The 21,516-nt window shown below is 34.4% G+C and overlaps 2 protein-coding genes across 2 annotated transcripts in view; one reads left to right on the top strand and one right to left on the bottom strand.

Moving 5' to 3' along the window:
• The window catches only part of Dhc1 (dynein axonemal heavy chain 1), a 138,517-nt gene that overhangs the window by 26,604 nt on the left and 90,397 nt on the right, over positions 1 to 21,516 (top strand). Inside the window, 5 exon segments of the mRNA XM_074172628.1 lie at positions 1,814 to 2,138; positions 2,191 to 2,414; positions 5,842 to 5,989; positions 6,814 to 6,995; positions 8,037 to 8,243. Of these exon segments, the coding sequence (XP_074028729.1) occupies positions 1,814 to 2,138; positions 2,191 to 2,414; positions 5,842 to 5,989; positions 6,814 to 6,995; positions 8,037 to 8,243 (1,086 nt within the window).
• LOC111509198 (uncharacterized) lies at positions 13,907 to 19,521 on the bottom strand. Its single transcript, XM_023164893.2, has 2 exons — positions 18,661 to 19,521; positions 13,907 to 14,405 (listed from the first exon to the last, which is right to left on the bottom strand). Exons 1-2 carry the CDS (start codon positions 19,426 to 19,428, stop codon positions 13,956 to 13,958), a joined length of 1,218 nt encoding a protein of 405 aa, XP_023020661.2. The 5' UTR covers positions 19,429 to 19,521; the 3' UTR covers positions 13,907 to 13,955.

The following is a 21,516-nucleotide window of genomic DNA, read 5'->3' as shown; positions in this document are numbered from 1 at the left end:
ATCGAGGACAATGCCAAGATATTTTACCTCCATTCCAAATGGAATGATCTCATCATTGAGGGAAAGTGGCGTTAGGTCGTTCAATTATCTCCTCCTGGTGAAGACGATTATCACACTTTTGCTGGGGTTGACAGACATCTGCTCCCTCGGGCACCAACTGTGAACAACGTCCATCGTGCTTTGAAGTATATTACACGAAGTAACTTTAATGAATACTTTTCACACTTCTATTCACTTATTTAATCATCAGTAAAGAATCCTTCTCCTCTTGCTTTTCTGTTTCACTTGCTTTGAAGTATATTACACGAAGTAACTTTAATGAATACTTTTCACACTTCTAATCACTTATTTAATCATCAGTAAAGAATCCTTCTCCTCTTGCTTTTCTGTTTCACTTGCATTATTTCAACAGTGTGATGTGTGCATTAACTTCATAAGATATCGTAGTTATTTTAACTCACGAACTCATAGTTGTTCAATATGAGTCATTAATAGGTCAGATACCAAAATACATTAGTCGCTATTATCACAAGATTTCTGTTATAACTAAGAGTTGTGATATGCTATGTGATATGATAATTTAACATCCACGGGGTGCGATGTGACGTTATGCTATTTTACCGTACATTCACCAGTGGCTGTTCATTCACTTACCTGATTGACTCCGACATGGGCGTAACATACTCCCCTCTTTAAGATTCTCTATCCTCAGTAACCAGTCTGCAAAACTTCGACGCAAATATCTGAAAAGATCATTACCAATTTATGAAATCAATTCCTCTGCGTAGATATTCAGAGTCGTTCATCTTCTTGGTCACCAAATAGATGATTTATCATATTCCTGGAAACTTGCTACGGATTTCTTCCTGATATTTAACTCAATAATAACTGTCAAACTATCTCTTTCTTCAATGATCTACTTGATCTTCATCGAACCTACATATTCCGCTTGTCCATTTTTTATTTTTGATGACCTATTCCCAAGTCTTGGCGACTTTTGCCTTCTTTCTGTCATCTGTTCTCGACTCAATGTCTTGTCTTCTGCTCCTCTCTGATCTAGGAGTAATCCTTCTCTTCCTATCAAGTTGGTGGATACCTTAGGCGTATCACAACCTATCTTGACCTTTCACAATACTTTATTTGTGAATTGAGCTCCATTTTTTACAGTTATACAACACCTCTCTCTGAAGAATTCTGCTTTTTTATGCAACAACATGAATAGTGGTTCGTTGACCTCCCTTCTGGAATTGCTGCATCTGAACGTCTATCAGTCCGTCGTTGAAAGATTGTGCTTCAATCTGCTCTCAAGGCTAAGAGGCTCAGACGTATCAAGTTTTTTGTAATCTGCTCCATTATCCTGCAAGGTTTCCTGCGGTTGTTGATGTCTGCTTCTGAGTTGGCTCTGATAGACTCGTTTTGAGTATTTGTTACGTTTAGAGAGCTTCCACAACTACTAGATATTCATTCTGGCTTTCTTCCTGAATGTTATGGAATATTGACCTCGCAGTCTACGGTATATGGCTCATGATGACTAACTCTATCAGAGAATCTCAATAGTAATATCTTTGTGAGTTGATTATCGATGGATAGAAGTCTTTTAATCGTCGATGGACAGAAGTTTCGTTATAGTTTTCCCCATTTTCATATCATGGAGGCATTGTTGACTTATCGTAAGGCTTGTTGAGGTTTTTTTGATGAATAGCACTTCAAACTATTTCATGTGGGGATCCCATCACTCATAATGAAAGATTTTTGAATTAAACTCCACCAGAGTCTGATGTCATAATTTCAACTGTTCATTGATTTTTTTCAGATAACGAACCAAATGATAGAAACCTGCAAAGATTACTTAACATGTAGAGGCCAGGAGAGCATCTGGTCTCAGGACAGAGCTCTGATCAAGGATAAACTGACACAATGTATCATTTTGAACAAGGTTTATCGAAAAACGTATTCTGTTGTGAAAAGTCAGCCCTTTTTACCAAGACAGGAACCTTTCAACTTTTCGGAGAATTACGTTTTTGGAAAATTCGACGCTTTCTGTAGACGGCTCATGAAGATCATATCCATGTTTGATTTGATTGATGATTACAGTGGGCTCTTTCAGAGGAGAATGGAAGGTTTGCTCCTTGGTGATGGTAAGATTGAAGATTGAAGGGGAACTTAGAGTAGATCATCTGTTTTTCCTAGCTTTGGAAGAGGCCATTCAAAAGTTCACCGAAGTCAAACAAATTGTCATGAATAAAACCTACGATTATTTGGATCAGAGGAACAATGAATTCGAGAATGATTTCAAAAGCTTCTTGGTGCACACTGATGAACTGAGAGATAATATTGCCGAAACAATAGAAAGAAACTTTGACAGTGTTTGGGAGACGCCACAGGGGATAAGATTCCTGACGAGATTTGAAAAGGTTGGTGAAAGAATTATAGAAATACGAAATCTTCAATTTTAGGTATACTCATTTCGAAATTGAACCATACATGTAATTTCAAATCTCAAAAGGGATATTTTTAGGAAAGATTTTTGGGAAAAAATTAGTGCTTTCTATCTTTAAATTCAAATAAAACAAAGTGTGTGTGAGATATCATTGATTTTTTTCATTAGTTTGAAAAACCAATTGATGCTATTATATGTGGAATATAATATCGTTCAAATATTCGCTACGGCTTCTATGAATAGAACGCATCTGAAACGTCCAATTTTCCGTGACTGTTAGTCTGGTTCACATGTACTCGATTTAGTTCTTTTTGGTGACATTTTTCAGCCCTGTCCAAAAATTACGACCAAGGTGTCATTCGATTTGTGTTCTTGCTTGGAAAGTTTAAGGAAAGGTCCGAAAACGCGCCAATGAAAATTACAAAAGTTATAAACAATTGACTGAAAAAAAAATGGGGCTTTAGTTTTTTCTTAATATCTCGGAGATTTTCAAAATTTTGGAAATTTGAAAAAAAAATTTGAAAAGATCAGTGAATTTGCATAAAAAAAGTCCCGATTCCCGAAACTGTATCTCGATTATTTATAATTTTTACAGAGCCCTGAAAATAGAGCCGAAAGCGGGTAGTCTGGCTTCCGCGCGCCTTTCGTCACTCTGACATAAAAACAAAAAAAAAAATTAAACATATTAAATGTAAATATTAAGGAATGAAAAAATTCATGTGATGTTGGGATACATCAATAAACAATAATCCGCAGTCAATAAAGTCAATAAAGTAAATAAATTTGCTAAATTATAACTTTTTCTGAATTGGAAGTTAATATAAAAATCCCTATAATTATTAAACTAAAACCCTGGCATTTTTTTCCTTTGATGAAGTTATCCTTAATAGGAAAAAAAATAGATTACCGTTGCCAAAATAAAAAATTGTTATTTTCTATTTTTTCATTAACAATTGAAAATTATAATTTTATGAAAAATACATTACAAAATTTTTTTTTCCTTTAATTTCTCATTGTTTCAATGTCTCATGGTTGAAAACTAATCATTATCATTTTTTCAAATTTTTTACAGCTATTGTTAAAGAATTTATTATAAACAAATACATTGTTTACAGGCAATTCGAAAATTTTTTTTTGCATTATGTTAATTGAAAAAAATCGTGATTTTTAGAAAAAAATTTCTTTGTTGCTCAAAAATGTGTTTGTTAATTAACACTCGTTTTTTGCAACTGTATATTTAATCATAAATTCTATTGTTCTTTGAGGTTTTGAAAAAACTTGTTTTTTAAATTCTTTTTTTAATTGTTTATTTAAAAAAATTTATTAAAAACAAATTATTTTTCCTTATTTTTTCAATACTTTGTTTTATAATGAAAGTAACTATGTGTTTTTTTAATATCACAATATTAAAAGTTTTATAAAAAATAGAATAAATTAAAAAAAAACACATAGTTACTTTTATTATAAAACAAAGTATTGACAAAAAAATAATAATTTGTTTGTAACGAATTTTTTTTAAATAAACAATTATGGAAAATGATAAAAAAATGTTTCCAAAACTTTAAAGAACAATAGAATTTATGATTAAAAAAACGGTTCCTTAATTTTGATATTTAGTTGCAGAAAACGATTGTTAATCAACAAACGCATTTTTTAGAAACAAAGACATTTTTTAAAAAATCCTTTCTTTCTAATCATGATTTTTTTCCATCAACATAATGCAAACAAAAATAATTGTATTTGTTTATAATAAATTTATTAACAATAGCTGTAAAAAATTAAAAAAAAATAATAATAATTAGTTTTCAGCCATGAGACATTGAAACAATAAAAAATTGAAAAAAAAAATTCTAATGTATTTTTTATAAAATTATAATTTTCAATTGTTAATGAAAAAATATAAAAGGACAATTTTTTCATTTTGGCAACGGTAATCTATTTTTTTGCCTATTAAGGATAACTTCACCAAAGGAAAAAAATGCTAGGGTTTTAGTTTAATAATTATAGAGATTTTTATATTAACTTTCAATTCAGAAAAAGTTATTAATTAACAAATTTATAATCAACGTTAAAATTGGGATGAACATTTTTTGAATGCGGATTATTGTTTATTGATGTATCCCAATTTTTTTATTCCTTAATATTTACATTTAATATGTTTAAATAATTTTTTTTGTTTTTATGTCAGAGTGACGAAAGGCGCGCGGAAGCCAGACTACCCGCTTTTAGCTCTATTTTCAGGGCTCTGTAAAAATTATAAATAATCGAGATACAGTTTTGGGAGTCGGGACTTTTTTTACGCAAATTCATTGATCTTTCCAAATCTTTTTTCAAATTTCCAAAATTTTGAAAATCTCCGAGACATTAAGAAAAAACTAAAGCCCCATTTTTTTTCAATGATTTGTTTATACCTTTTGTAATTTTTATCGGCGCGTTTTCGGACCTTCCCTCAAACTTTCTAGGCAAAAATACGAATCGAATGACATCTTGGTCGTAATTTTTGGACAGGGCTGAAAAATGTTACAAAAAAAAGTACATGTGAACTAGACTAATAAATCTTCTTGCCATCCAGGTGTTCAATCTTTCTTTGGCAAAGCCTAAAGCGATGCCATTGACAGGTTCTGGTCCGATGGAGCTCCTTGCAGCACCCTCCTTTGCAAGGGAGTCAGCAGCCTCATTGCCTTCCAGGCCAGTATGGCCAGGAATCCAGACCAGAGACAATCTGTTAAGTCTTCCTATAGAGGAGAGTCTTTTTTGGCAGTTTTCTACCAATTTAGAAGTTGTTCGGTAGGAGCCGAGAGCTTCCAAAGCCGCTTGACTGCCTCAGAATATTCTCATTGACTTGTGTATGAGGTTGGATTCTTCCAATTCCTTCGCACACAATTCAATGGCGTACATTTCCGCTTGAAATACAGTCGCATAGGTTCCTAGGCTGGTTGATATTTCTGTCCTGGGTCTGTGACTGAAAACACCTACACCAGAACCGAAAGGTGTTTCTGATCCATCTGAGAACCAACAACTATCAAACATACATACATACAAGAGTTCATTTTTTCATTTTAAAATCAATTGCTCTCTTAATTTTTCTGTAAAATTCCCACATTTTTTTAACGAAGATGGAGAAGTAGAAATCTAAAATATTTTCTCTTCAAACATGTACTTTCATTCCAAACGAATTTCTCTAGACTAGGAACGCCACAAGGTTCCAATTTTGAATCAATAATTATGATTTTTCTCAACAATTTGTTTACTGTGAAAAATATCGAACTGGAGTTTTTCAAAATCTGTAAAAAGTAAGCTTTTGTTTGATATCACAAAGTTATTAAGTCTCCCAAAACATTTCGAACACAATTGTGTTCATATTCTGCAGGTTTCATGTTCTATACAAGATTTATTTTTAGGTTAGCGAAAAAATACCACTAGCGAAAATGGACGAGAAATATGACAGGATTCTAAAATATTGTGAGAAAGAGGTCGAAAGGATTATAAAGATGTACAAAAAACAAAAAGATGATCCTCCAGTACCAAGGATGTTTCCCCCAATAGCCGGTCAGTTGTTATGTTTTTATCAATAAAATTGAATTTTCCACTTATTTGACATCGACCGTCGAACGAGACTTTCCTTCTGTCTGTCTCTGCATGGGTCTAATCAAACCGAACGTCTTGTCTTCTTGTTTGTTTTATTATATGATCACTAAGGCATTCTAACCGGATAAAAGAACAAACAAGAAGATAAAACGTTCATTTTGAGTAGAGACATGAAGACGATAGCACAGCCGTGTATATAGAAGAATCTTTTATAATTTTTGGGTACGCAGTCAAAGATGGGATGGTAAAATGAGATAACTCTTTTTTTTTGTTCGAGCTTTCGAATCTTTATTGGCTCTTCATCAGGAACTGGATGTGAGGTTGATAATTACTTTTACTAGCCAATATTTGTGAAAATAACATGACAAACACTCTTGGTAAAAACCACATGACTATGAACCCTTATATTATGTATGGTCTGATTGAATTATTTGAAAACCAAATTTTTATTAATAATGGTATACCATGGAGATTATGATGAAGTCAAAGAGGATGTGACAATTTTTTTTGATAGTTATTATTCAATAGTATCAATTGGATCCCTACTCATTCGTTTGTTGGATCCGTAGATTTTTGTTTCAATGTGAAATTATAAATTATCGATTCGAATACAATTTTAGTTTTTCATTTTCCATTATTCGTGCTTTATTATGAATTTTTTTACCAGATCTCCCAATTTTGGTGAATAGCCCTCTTCTGATAAACGTGCACAACATAGTTGATTGTGATATTTCCAATCGCTTCTGAACACTTTTTTGTAACATCCAGGAATTTTCATTTTTCAGGTAGAATCAAATGGGCGAGATCTCTTGTTTCTCATCTGGATGAATTGTTGTCAAATGTCACCACTCATCACATTCTGAAGAATCTTCCAGCCAGTGTAGAACTTTCCAAAAGACACAAAGCAGCTGAAACGATGCTGAAAACCTTCGAAACCGATATGGTTGCTTTATGGATGAATCAACATGTAAGGATTTTGAGAATCAACTGAATATATTCAGTTATAGTCATCAAATTGATCAGCGAATTACCCGTTGAGAGACAGTAATTTTGTTTTGTTGTGGGAAAAGGGTTTTCAATAGACTATTTTCTGCGACCGTGTGTGACATGAGTGTTTACTGGCCAAACTTCAATGCTATGGCTTGTGTATGGCTCTCCAGCTTTCCGAAAGAATGTTCCCTGCAAGTGGTCGTCGATGCATATCTCTCTAATACTTCCACCGTCAACGCTGGTGTTCCTCAAGGATCCATATCGTCTCCATACCTCTTTTATTTGTACATCAACGACTTATTGTAAAACACCAAGAATTCAATATATTTCTTTGCTGACGACAGCAATCTTATCTCGTCATTCCATTTGGATCCCGGGACATTGCCCGCAAAAGCACATCTTCACCGGCAGCAGTAAGTTGCATATCTTAATGGTGATCTAGAGGTGATTTCGAACTGGAGTGAAAATAACTAGGTTCAAGGGTGCCACGACAGGAGTAGAGGGTTTTACAATGAATTGTTATTATATTATCATTGGTCTAATAATTTGAGTAAAAAATAATATATCACCTCGAGGAGACGACATTAATGGACAGACAGACGGCATCAAATATTCAAAAGAGCAACTGGGCAGTAACTTAATATATTTTCTGCTATATTATGGAATCGGCCAATACTTGATGAAAATCCATAACTAACGTATTCTAAAAACACTTCATTGTGTGATTTTCACTTGATAGTTATACAAAAACGCAATACGTGTTTCGCCATACAATGGCTTCCTCGGGCACATTAAATGTTATATATTTTTGATGTGTAGAATTGGTTATTAAGACACGTCCGAGGAAGCCATTGTATGGCGAAACACGTGTTGCGTTTTTGTAAAACTATCTAGTGAAAATCACACAATGAAGTGTTTTTAGAATACGATATTTTCTGCTGTTCTCATACTCATATTGGTTCAATTACTTAATTATGGAAAATATCTGTTCTCCACTTTGAAAACTTTCTGTTTACAGGTACACGATGTGGACAATTGTCTGTTGAGAAATTTGATTGCTGTTTGCCCTGAGCAGCAAAAACTCAAAGTCAACATACACCATACCATACCCCTTTTGATAAGAGAATCGGATCTGATGATCAAGATGGATTTGCCCGTTCCTATGGTCGCTTTGACACTGTATACGAAGCAGGAACACTTCAGTATTGTTCAGGATTCTCTTCAGGTAGTAGTAGAAGCATGTGGACTGTTCAAAAAATGAATACATACATTCGATAAGCGATTTTTTTATGTTGGTACTCTCGTCTCGAACATATGGTCACAGTTTCAGCTGTTTAACATGTTCAGTTTGTTGGTGAGAGGCATAAAAGTTAGAACTGTTTTGTGTGTTTAGCGATTTTCAGCTATCGAAAAAAATTCAATAAATGTGTTAAAAACGGAATCAATTGCTCAAAAACACTTTAAATGATGACAGTGGCATACGGTGACTGTACTCTGAGTCAGAAAAATTTTCACAAGTGGTTCAAGCTTTTCACAAAAGGTCGAGAAGATGTGAATGACGACGTTTTCCCTGGACACCCTAACACATCAAGAATAGATGAAAATGTTGAGAAAATGAAGAAAATTGTTATGGAGAATCATCGATTCACTATAAGAGAAGTTGCTGAGGATATCACCATATCTGTTGGCTCATGCCATGTAATCTTTATCGAAAATTTTGGGCACGAAGTATGTGGCAGTGAAGTTCGTTCCAAAATTGCTGAGTTTTTATTCGAAAAACAATCGTCTCATGAGCATCGCCGAAGAATTGTTGAATGATGTCAACGATGATCTATATGTATTCATAACTAGCTCTTCTTGTATTTTTTTTAATCTCAAATATAGCTAGTAATATATTACTCTTTGCCGATGACTTGAAGATTTTCAGACCAATTGAATCAACTGTCTTATTCTGCAAAAGGAAGTTAATTCCATACGTGAATGGTGCATACTAAACAAGCTTCCACTGAATATTCAAAAATGTAAATTTATTAAAACACCCTCGAACACAACAATATACAGTTTGACTATGCAATAAATGATATCACTTTAGAACAAAGCACTGAAACTTGAGATCTGGGCATTATATTAGATGAGAAATTTAGCTTCTCGTCACAAATCAATCAAATCACATCTTCTGCAAAAAATGCTTGGCTTTATCTTCAGAACGTATAGACTTTCAAAACCAATAATGTTTTATAACACTTTTTAATGCATATGTCCGATCTCGTCTGGAATATGGCTCCCTGATATGGTCACCTATAGAGGGCTTTTCATGATGAGTGTTAATTAGCCGTTTCTGACAAACTATTTAACGGATCAACCTGAAAATTTCACAAGAATAGATCAATCAGTAATGTCAATAATTCTGTCAAGTACATATCCTCAGCTTGAGAGTTACACACGAACAAACATATATACATTCATACATACAGGTGAAGCTACTGAAAGCGTGTTAATGAAAATCAGGCGAATATGTTCATGACATCGAAATCAAAGTCCAGTTATCCCAATGTAAGAGCCCAGCAGAGCCAACCCCAAATAAGCTCGCCAAATTTGATCAAAAGTCAAGGTTTCGCTCAAAGTTTTCTTCGATTACAGAGGCGTAGTGCACCAGGAGTTCTTGCCACATGGTCATACGGTTAATAAGAAGTATTATCTTGAAGTTATGCGCCGCTTACGTGAAGCACTCGTCCGGTATTATGAAAAAACAATTCATGGCTTTTGTATCACGATAATGGACGTGCTTACTCGTCATCGCTCATTCGTAACTTTTTGGTTTGGCCAAAAATATCCCCATAATCATGCTCCAGTCACCGTATTCACCAGATTTTGCCCCCTGCGACTTTTTTCTGTTTCCAAGATTGAACAGACTTACGGAAAGGCGGCGTTTTGCGATGATTGAGGAGATAAAAAACGAATCGCTGATAGAGCTCGCGACAAATTAGAGTGTATATCAGAACTACTTCGAGGATTGAAAAAAACCCTGACACAGGTGTATTGTATTTGAGGGGGATAGCTTTGAGGGGGACCAAAGAGAAATTGATGGATTAATTAATATTTTTTGGGAGTTCACCTCATATTATGAATGGACTTCATATATGTATTTCCTTTATGTTTATGTTGATATCACCGGTAATGATCTTGAAATCTAACTTATGTTGTTCTTGCTGTTCTCAGTACTTACATGTCCATCATTTGCTCACAAAAATAAGTTCTCTCAAAATCGTCATCCATGAGCTCCTGAGTAGGTATCATATTATAGGGATGCATTTCATTTTCTTTCAATATCGATGTATGGCTAACAGTGAATGTAGTGGATCTGTTCAAAATCTGTTTTTCTGTTTATCAGCTGTCGCCATACGAACGACAACTCTCAGAAGTTGAGAAACTTGTGCGAGCTAAGGACTAACGAGGTCTTACCTTCTGACGTGTGATTTCTAACACGGTTGCAGGATCATCCCAGCTTCAACCAGATGAATTCTCTTGAGAAAAATATCTGGTCGAGGCAGGAATCGAACCCACGGTCTTCCGATCGTGAGTTGGGCGCACTACCACCGCGGCCAATTCCACAAAAGATGCCTGTCTACTCGATGTATGTGGGTTGTCCTCAAACTCAAGCATCACATCTAATTTGACTTCATCACTCATTGCATTGGCAGCTGCTTTTTTTATCTGACCCACATGATCAAGCTTGCGGAACTGCTTCTCTATTTTGCTTATTGTTCCTTGGGACATGGGCGATAAATTAGGAAATTTCTCATGAAATAGGCGAACCACTTTCTGCTCGGGTATCATCTCCGTAACCAATCATTTGTGAAACTGTTATTTTATGCATTTCCTCTAGTCTAACCATTTGCCAGACTTGAAGTTAACGAACTTTAAACTTGAATTAAAATACTGACAACTAATGTTGCAACATACAAAACAAGTTGACAAGGCGTTTTGGAGTAACTTTGCCACGGAAATCATTTACAGGTTTTCAAAGGACACCATCAGAAAAGAGCATTGCTATGGATTTTGTTTATTTCATCATCATCAATAACTCAACATGAACTCACTCAAGGCGATGTGCAGGGATCAATATGAAACTAGTTTTGAGTATATTCCAATAAGTTTTGAGCGTATTTTATTGAATTTCCGTTATTAAATGATTTCAAATAATTTCATCTTAATTGTTGCAATCAACCTGCAAAGCGATAACATCTTTGAATAGAGAATGAAAATACCTTTCAAACGATATATCACAACCTTATACATCCCAATCAAAAACTTGGGGGTTGTACCTGTCATTCGACGGGGGTTGAAGGTAGGGGTAGCATTTTTCCGTTGAAGTATGTTACATCATAATTAAAATTCGACGTGTTTCGGAATTAGGTTAGAATGTGTATCGTAACCGAAATAATGAATTCAATCCATTTGGCTTTCACACACTGTATGATATTTGCCTTCAAAAACCATAATTATGGTCGCTTAAGATATTGGAGCATTCCAAATAATTGAGAGTGTTTCCAGGTTTCACCATCTTCTTCGATATAACACAACTGGTTATAGTTGAGTAGATAATTGATCGTGTCCTTCCTGGGTATATGTTTGAAGTGGAAAGTCTTCCTAAATCTGTTTAAAATGTGTTTGAAATATGTTTTTTCGTTAATCCGATGTCGTCCTCATACGAACGACAACTCTCATAAGTTGAGAAACTTGTGCGAGCTAAAGACTAACGAGGTCTCACCTTTCAACGTGTGATTCCTAATACGGTTGCAGAATCATTCCAGCTTCAACCAGATAAATTCTCTCGAGAAAAATATCTGGACGAGGCGGGAATCGAACCCACGGCCTTCCGATCGTGAGTCGGGCGCACTACCAACGCAGCCAATTCCACAACAATGAAGGAACCTTTTTTTGTAAGACAAGTTGAAGCCGCTGTGTGTGTCGGTTTCAGGTGCAACGGAATGCTTAATTGATGTGGAGTTGTTTCAGTATTTTTCTAATAATCACTGTGGAAAATTATGCACACAAATCTATCAGGAATCAGTTATTGTGATCTTTTTGCCAAACAATAAAATTCGTTCGATTGCTGACTTACTTATTTTGTGGAAATTCATATTGAATATAGAATGAATAAAATAACTTTTGTCTAATTTCTAATAAGTTTATTACTTCACCATCTTGAAGATGATCTAATAAATCGAAATTGGTTGTAGCGAATAATGAATTCAGTAGAAATGAGACAAAAGTTACTTTCTTCATTCTATATTAGGTTTTCAGACAAAAAAATATTATCGGCAGAAATTTCAAATCTGGTTATGGGTATAAATAGAATAATTGTAGATGAAATCGTAGTGAATAATAAAATTATTGTTGTCTAAAGTTATTCAAGAAGGTTTCAGACTAATTGAATTCGTGAATGGAATCGTAAACTTTTTTATATGTACTCATGTACCGATTATTATGTAAATGCTGTTGAAATTTTGATTTATTGTGTATACCATGCTTCACAGCTCATTCATTTTGTTTATTCTCTATGCATTTTTTATCAACATATTTTTATGTTTCGTGTGTAATCTACAGTCGTTAACATTTACCGAGTGGAATTCAAGGTTATCTTCACAACTATATTTTTCATATTGAAAAAAACACCTTGATGATATAGCCGTGGTGATGAGACAAGGTTCAGATATAACTAGGGACATCTTCATTCAGCTACATCAATTTGTGGAGGAGAAAAATCGGTTACTTCTAGAAAGTGGATTTCATAAATCACACTTGTCTGGAATCCTCAATTTAATCAAACAATTTGTTTGAAGGTGCATGACAATGTTTCATGATGAATTTCACTAGTTCGGACTTCCATTGTCTACTATATAAGTCAGTCCCGTTGTTGTCTACTATATAAGTCAGTCATCACCCGAAGACGATTGTAGGTACTAACAATCGAAACGTCGTGAACTAACGTGACTTAAAATCTCTTCACTTTTATTTTTATTTTCTTTCTTTTTTCATTTCTTCATTTTTATTTATTCAATTGTTCTATTTTTACTCGTATTTTATTTCACTATTATTTCATTTCAGGTTCATTTTGGTTGATATAATTATTATTTTCAGCTATCTCATTTTTAATTCTTCTTTTTCAGTTGTTTCAGGGATTTCAAATCATTTAATATAGTAGACAATGGAAGTCCGAATTAGTGAAGTTCTTAATGAAACAAGTTTCGAAAAAAATTGAGCATTAGAAATTCAAACACATTGTGTACAAAATGTTGGTGATTTAAAAAAAATATTAATCTCTATTTAAATTTTCAACAGCCATGAAAATAGTTATTTCACGGCAAACATTTGCCAAATTCTACTGTATGAATCTGAATGGTTGGATTTTCATTTGGAAATGTTTCTCAGTACGTATCTAGCTCTTCTTTATCATCCTTTTTGACATCCTTCATCAATTTTGTAATTCGAGCACAAAGTGAACATGAGATGATTATTTTGAACGGATTGAAATTTTTGTTTGATATTTGTACTCTCGAATCAAAGAGATTTTTATCACACCAGTCAATGGGAGCGTAGCAATTTGTCACATGACCAGTTTGTTCGGTTGGTTACGCGATCGGTGATAACGCGATTAGGTTAGGTTAGGTTAGGTTAGGTTAGGTGATAACGCAGTTAGGTTAGGTTAGCCGATAGCGTAACCAACCGAACAAACTGGTCATGTGACAAATTGCTACGCTCTCATTGGCTGGTGTAATAGAAATCTCTTTGGCGATCTACTTTTCTTCAGATTTGTTTACTGTCTGTCTTCAAGCATAGCACACTAACTGATAAGAAAGGTAAAAAAGATTGATAAACAATGAATGATTGGGAATTCAGGATCGTTATTGAAAACTCAAATCACTTCAAGTACTCAAGAATTAGGAACCAGTTTGAAATTGCAATGATGCTGGACAACTGCTACCAAGCGCTCTAAATATGAAGTTTCATCATCCAAATTAACAGCTTCCAGAATTCCTTTAAAGTCACCATTTTCCTTGAGATCATCGAATGAAGTGTCCTCTCGATCTACATAGTATAGTTCTAGGCAAGAAGTCATTATAATGAATCCGTAAATGGAGTATTTCTCCCAATGTTCTACAAAGGTATTGTAAGGAAACAGTCTTTCCACGTCTGATCCCGAGTCTTGTAGAAATCGCGACAGGTGTCCATAGTAAAATTTGATCAGCTCTCCGATTTGAGGCATGTCTTCACTGGAGAGAGCCCCGTATAAAAAATATGACAAATCCAGAACGGGGGAATGCAGGTCATATGTTTGCCAGTCGATGATAACTACGTCCACGGGGTTTTTTGGGTCGTTATCCTGGAAAACAAGTGAATAAATGACTATAATGTTTGTTTTTGTTTTTTTTTTAATCTGAGGACACAGTAAAAATCAACCACACTCTGACTACTTTCATTCATTAAATCACATAACTAAGTGTGGAGCCGATTTCGTTCTTTCACTATTGGAGTGCGCTTATATAAAAAAAAAATTAAGGATATTATAGATGATTTTGTGGTAAGTTATGGCGATTTCAACGGCTCTTCAAGAACTCAACTCTTGAAATATGCGGTTCAGACATGTGTGAACATCGGAAATGTATTTAAACTTGTATCCCGAAATACCACAACCACATTGTTATTGTTATAAAAATCTCACCGAGTTTGATTCATTCGAAAAGCCGAGGAGAAAATACGGAGACTAATGAAAATTTGATAAAAGAGGTATGTATGAGGTAAGTTAGACATTGTCTTCTTTTCAAAGGAAATCAACAATTTGCAGATAAACATGAACCAGGGGAAATCTACACGTTAAATTCCCTCCGAAATGAATATTTGTCATACAAGTGCTGGGAGACATGTCAAAAAAAGCAGTTTGAAATGTTACAAAACATATCACATATCTCAAAAATGTCATCCAGGTGATCCCGAAAGACGATTAGAATCTTGTAATTGGCTATTGAGAAGGCCTGATTTTCAATGTAATTTGGACAGATGAAAGCACTTTTACGAACTGTGGGATATTGAACCAAAATAACGATCACATTTGGAGTAAAAACAACCTCAAGCAGTTCCGAAAAATTCGACCTCAAGTGCGGCAAGTGATTAAGATGTGGGCAAGAATTTACAATGATAGAATTTTGGGTCCTTATTTATTTGACGGAATTCTGAATGGAGGAACCTATCACCGGTTCTCAATGTCAATTTTCGAAGACTATTTGGATGATCTACCTTTGGTTAACTATAACAACATCTGATTTCAGCATGATGGTGCTCCACCGAATACTACCAGACGAGTATCTAATTACTTGACTGAAAGGTTTGGTGATAAATGAGTAGGGAATAATGGGCCGGTGAGGTGGCCAGCAAGGTCTCCAGACTTAAGTGTTATAGATATATCCTTATGGGGTACGCTGAAAAATAGAGTTGATGGTCAGAGGGAATATCAAAATATTGAGGATCTTCAACATAGCATTCTTAGAGAGTTCGGAAGATTGGGGTGGAGGAAAATTAACCGTGCAGTGAATAATATACGAAGAAGGCACAGTTGTGTTATCATAAAGAACAACTTTTGTCTTAAATTTTAGATAATCATTGTTATTTGTTCAAAGTTCTATTTTCATTAAAAAGGATACAATGCCTTATTTCTTCATATTATTTCATTGGCTTTTCAAACGAACCAAACTCGGTGAGATTTTGATCCAATAACTTGAACATAGTTTGATGTGGTTGTTCGTCTTTGTAATAAATTTGTATCATATCTCTTTTTTCTTCATTCATGAAAGCTATTTTTCGCCAAAAATGTAATGACTTGTACAATTACAAAATATCATTGAGTGTAACAAATTGAAAGTCAAATTTAGAAACACGAAGTGATAAAAATTTATTTTTTCAATAATTCGAATTCTTAGAAAAAGAATGATAACTTATGATACATCATTGAAGAAGTAAAAGTCTATTTAAAACAGAAAGAATTCAATGTAGCGCCCATGAGAAAAAACAAAGTTGATGATGGTGGCCGAAAGACGAAACGTCGGATAACAAATCTGAAAACACCATTATGTAGCAGGGAAAAATTGGCAACATAGAAGTGCATTTCATTTTCGAATCCATCGAGAAATGAACCCAGAAAAAAATAAAAACTATTTTCCTAAATTTTGTTTCATCCGGATAGCTCCGTATATACTCGAAATTTTAGAACTTTCTCAACGTCATATTGTTAGTCAGGTAAATGCACAACTTGACCCCAATTTAACCATCTTCGTATCTCTCATAGTTTCCGAGATCCCAATGGTGAGGATCGAATTTGAAACACCATGTATATCGATGCACATTACTTAGCTAGTAAGAACCTAGTACATTTTATCTGAAGTCTATTCATCCTTTTGAAAAGTGAGGTTTTGGGTTTCTTTTTCTCCATCTTCCAAAGAAAGGAAGATTCAATTAATTTCATAAAAACAATTCACAAAGATGTGTAGATCATGCAAATAAGTGAGTTTCAGACAAGGAACTGGAGTACAATTTGTGAAATGATCATTTTGGAATTAATTGCCTTCTTTCTTTGGAAAATTTCCCTTTTTCGTATGAAGATGGAGCAGTAGGTCAAAAACTTTTTTTCCTAAAGCTGTTTCCTTTTTCGTTTTTGTCGTGCTCAATTCGAAGAAAATATTGAATGGGTTGAGAATGACATCAAATACAAAATCGACACTTCATTTCGAGACTCATCCACAACTCTAACATTTAGATTCATAGATTCACTGAACAGATTCATTTATTTTTGGAAGTGTAAATAACAGGATAACATTCAATGAAAATTCTTGTACAATCAATAAATATTTGTTAACTAACAAAAAGTAGAAGAACTTCATTTTCAGATAGGCAAGCCTAATATGAACATAATTTATTTACTTCATCTAAACATAATATATAAATGTAATACATGAGAATCAAAATAAATTAGTCTTTCATAACCAAATAAAAGAAAATCACAAAAAAGAAAAAAAACTATATCGCACATATTCTATATAGAATACGTTTGCACTTTTACTTATATATTCAATCAATTATTTATTATCATATTTTAAATATAAATTAGCTTTAATTCAGTTTTTCGATATGAATGTTACCAAGTTCCTCTTGAATAGACGGAGAGAAGAAGAATTTTTTATTTTATTCGGCAGTTTATCAAAACTGTCTAGACTTTTGAAAAATAACGAGTTCATACTGCTTCGTGAATTTGTTCTTGGGATGTAAAAAATTGGTGTTCGATCTAGTATCATGATGATGTACTTCACTATTTGTGATTAAAAGGTTCACTAAGTATGTATGTATTTCAAATATGAATATCATAGTTTGATAGTTCAGTCGTTGAGAGACATTAAGCCACCTTAAACTACAGAGCATATTATGTATAGGTGTCATTCTATTGCAGAGTAATATTATTCGCATTCCACGATTTTGTGATTTTTGTAATTGATTTTATTTGTTCTGATTCAAGAGTCCCGCAAAAATCATGATGAGGTTTTTTTATGCAGTTATAGCACGTTATTTTGGCATATATTGATAATACAAATGCCACTCTAGAAAAAATATACAGTTTCTTTGATAATTTACCTAATACATAGTCAGCATGATCATTCAATGAAATTGTGTCACCTACAATGAACTCTAGATACTTAATTTTACTCACTATTTCTACATCAGTTTCGTTAATTTCAATTTTGACTCTGTTTCTTCCAATTATTTTATTTTGTTTATACTTTTTCGTAATGATCATCGCCTTAGTTTTAGTGATATTAAGTTTCAGTTTATCCATTCTTAATTACAACTCAATATTTTTCAATGAATTATCCATCTTTTCAATAGCGACTTGCAAGGTTTTATCGTAGGTATATATTAATGTATCATCTGCAAATGAGTTAATCACATGATCACGATCTACGTAATTGACATCGTTTATATAAATTAGAAATAGTAAAGGTCCTAACACACTATCTTGTGGAACTTCAAAATCAGTCACTAACTCTTGTGAAACAAAGTGTGTGGAGATATCATAATTTTTTTTTATTCATTCGAAAAACCTATTGATGCCATTATGTGTGGAATATTACATCGTTCAAATGACTGCCACGGTTTTTCTGGATGAAGCGCATTCAAAACCTCTAATGTTTCATAACTCCGGCGATAAATTTGACCAATCGATGGAATGGGTTATATTGACCTTGAGGACCGCTATAGTTTGTGGCGTATTCGCATACACCTGTAACTTGAGAAAACCCCACAAGAAAAATTCCAACGGAGTCAAATCGCGCGATCTTGGTGGCCAGGTCACATCACCTCCACGTGAGATGATGCCCCAAAATCGCTGGTATAGAATATCCAATGTGGTACGTGGCGCCGTCCTGTTGCAACCCCATGTCGTTGGTTATCATCGACCTATAGTGACATTGATAGCCTGGCAAACGTCGTTCTCAAAGAAATATGGATCGATAACGCAGCCAGCCCAAAATCCACACCAAACAGTGACTTTTTCGGGATTCAAATAAAGAGTTATTCAAATAAAACTTATATCATACCTCATATTTGAACAGGAAGTTACCAATGTGACAGTCACCATGTGTTATCACAGCTTCTTTCGGAACATCATTGAAAATATCCAACATAATTGTTTCTTTGCTCCGATTGATCACTTTCTCATATGCAGCTACCAAATCTTCCCTCCCAGTTTTCTTCAAATTCCTCAGACCCCTGTCTTCATTTCTGTATATTCCCATGGTCAGCACCATTTGTTTCATCAGCGAGACCTGGTCAGCTGTCAATTTATTGAATTCCTGGCTGCCTTGGTCCTGCAATACGAAGGACATCGCGTGAAATTTCGCGTAGTTTTCCAAAACGAGCCGGACATGATTCAAATTCATTGGGCTCTGTAAATCGAGCACTGTGAATTCTCTGCTTCTCATATTTTCCAGAACTACAGCTTCAATATCGCCAGATATAAAAGTCTTGTAGCACTTGGGAATGGCATCAAAAGTGTTTTTCATATCTTTAGCCGAGTAAAACTTGCGAAACATAGGAATAACCCTTTCATAGAAAACCAATTCCCTTCGATAAACCTGTCTCATGAGTTCCTCGTTGCTTCTTCTACCCACTTTTATCAACAAGTCAATTTCCTTATGATTATTGTAATTGTCAGTTCCAGTAACTTTGGCAAACACCAGAATGGATGCGAGTCCTTCAGTTTTTTTATCCGTTTCCATAATTTCGATCTTCATGTTGGATAATTTTTCTGGATCCATTGATTCTCTGATCCAGGATTCTATTCCTTGGTTCTCTTTTTCGTCCATGACGTACGCCCTCACTTATCACAACTAATCGTAGAAAGCGACACTATCGGTACGATCCTGACGACTGTACTTGTGTAACTATATGGATATGGTAAAATAAAATCGAATGTGGAACTTTTGACTACATTATAGTAGGAGAGTTCGCGATAAAAAATTGCAATGGTTCGCGTTTCAATATGATGTAGAAGGAAGACTATTAAACATCATAAATAATGTTTGCAAAGCGCTGAGGCAGTCAAAATTGTACAAATAAATCTAATATACAGTGCTTTTTTTTAATGAACGCCCTTTTTATTTTTTGAACGGGTCAACTCGAAAAATTCAAATTTAGGATGATGAAATTAATGCAGTAATACTTTATTTTGAAGTGGCTCCTGACAAATGCTTTACAATTCTAGAATATAATGTCAATATCTTCAACTACTACAAAATGGCGGAACTTTTGATAATTGCCTGAATACATTGACATTTAACTACATAATATGACGTGATAATCTTGGTTGCCTCGAACTTCTTGACATATGAACAGCCTATCCGATATTTCACGCCAAACATTTTCGAACACAGTAACGTCAATATCTCTACAAATATTTATTATTGTCTGCCGTATATCAAATATTGAAGCAGGTTCAGTTTCGTACACCTTTTGCTTCAAGAAGCCCATAAAAAGTCCAAAGGTGTCAAATCTGGCGAGCGAGCTGGCCATTCTGTTGGACCTGGACGGCCAATCCAACGACCGGGAAAAGTAGTATCCAAATAGTTTCTAACTTGTCTGGTGTAATGTGGTGGTGCTCCATCTTGTTGGAATACAATATCCATATCGCATTCATTAGGATTCGCTTCGACGATTTCAGTGATGAGAGGGTCAACAGCATATTCAAATACAGTTCCCCTGTTGAATTTTAATCAATAAATAGAGGTCCTACAATATGGTTTTCCAATATTCCTGCCCGAACGTTAATTTTTTCTAGATATTGGGTATGTGTTTCCCAGAAAACGTGATGGTTGGTGTCACTTCAATAACGGCAATTTTGTCTTTGAACATTGCCGTTGAAACAATGTACATTCGTCACTAAAACAATATTGTGGAGATAGATGCCTTGCAATGGTTTTGGTGCATGATTTTGCAGATTTCTGTTCTTCGATCATCTTCAGTTAATTGGTGAATCATTTTAATTCTGTATGGATGATACCTATTTCTCTTTCAAAGTCTACGCACAGTAGAAGGAGACACCTCACAAATATTCACGACGGAATAAGTAGACTGTTCAGGATTTACTACCATCTCACCAATTATTTGCACTTGCTGTTCTTCCGGAATGAACGGATGACCTGGGAGCTTTTTGTTATGTACACTACCGGTAGTTGTGAATTTGGATACAAGTTTCCTCATATATTTTTTACAGATAGAACGATTCGAAAAACGTTCAATGAAAATCCTTTCGGCTTCGTGAAAATTAGGCGTCGCTGTGTAAATAAAAATCACATCAGTTTTTTTTCAATGGACGAGTACTGACCATTCTAGAGATTCTAGTAAAACTGAAAACTAAATGAGAATATTCCAACTGGCATTTTTCATCGGTTTTCATCGGTTTGTTGGAATTACCATATGGCAGATAAAAATAATGTTTCTAGAAATTTTGATATTATTGTTTTTGTCTTCAGGAAATTATTGAATGTTACGCCATTTTGTAGCAGGTCAAGATATGGACTTCATATTCTGTGCTTGTGAAGTATTTGACAGGAGCTTCAAAATTATGTGTCACAAGACCCCCCTTTCTATTTAATTTTTTCCCACACCGAACATTTTTTTTTATTTTTTGGAAAATAATTACACCAAAAATACATACAACCCTAAATTTTTACTCTCCTATCACCAACCCCTGTTTTTTGATAGCCATTTTAGTAAGTTTATCATGTATCAGTTATTCTCGCCAGGCATCTACCGGATCACTTCTCATTCAGTGTCTTTTTCACGCAATAAGACTTCTCACACTGCCTATACAGTATTTGGCAACTATTATTGTTCATCCATTGAGCGTTAATACAGTTTGCGACGCCACCTAAACTGTGAGTTATCCAATAGAC

The sequence above is a fragment of the Leptinotarsa decemlineata genome, unplaced genomic scaffold, assembly GCF_025532065.1.
Source record: "Leptinotarsa decemlineata unplaced genomic scaffold, Ldec_3_MD MMD2_P_RNA_scaffold_12, whole genome shotgun sequence".
Classification (NCBI taxonomy): Eukaryota; Metazoa; Arthropoda; class Insecta; order Coleoptera; family Chrysomelidae; genus Leptinotarsa; species Leptinotarsa decemlineata.
This window is presented reverse-complemented; position numbering and strand designations above follow the sequence as displayed.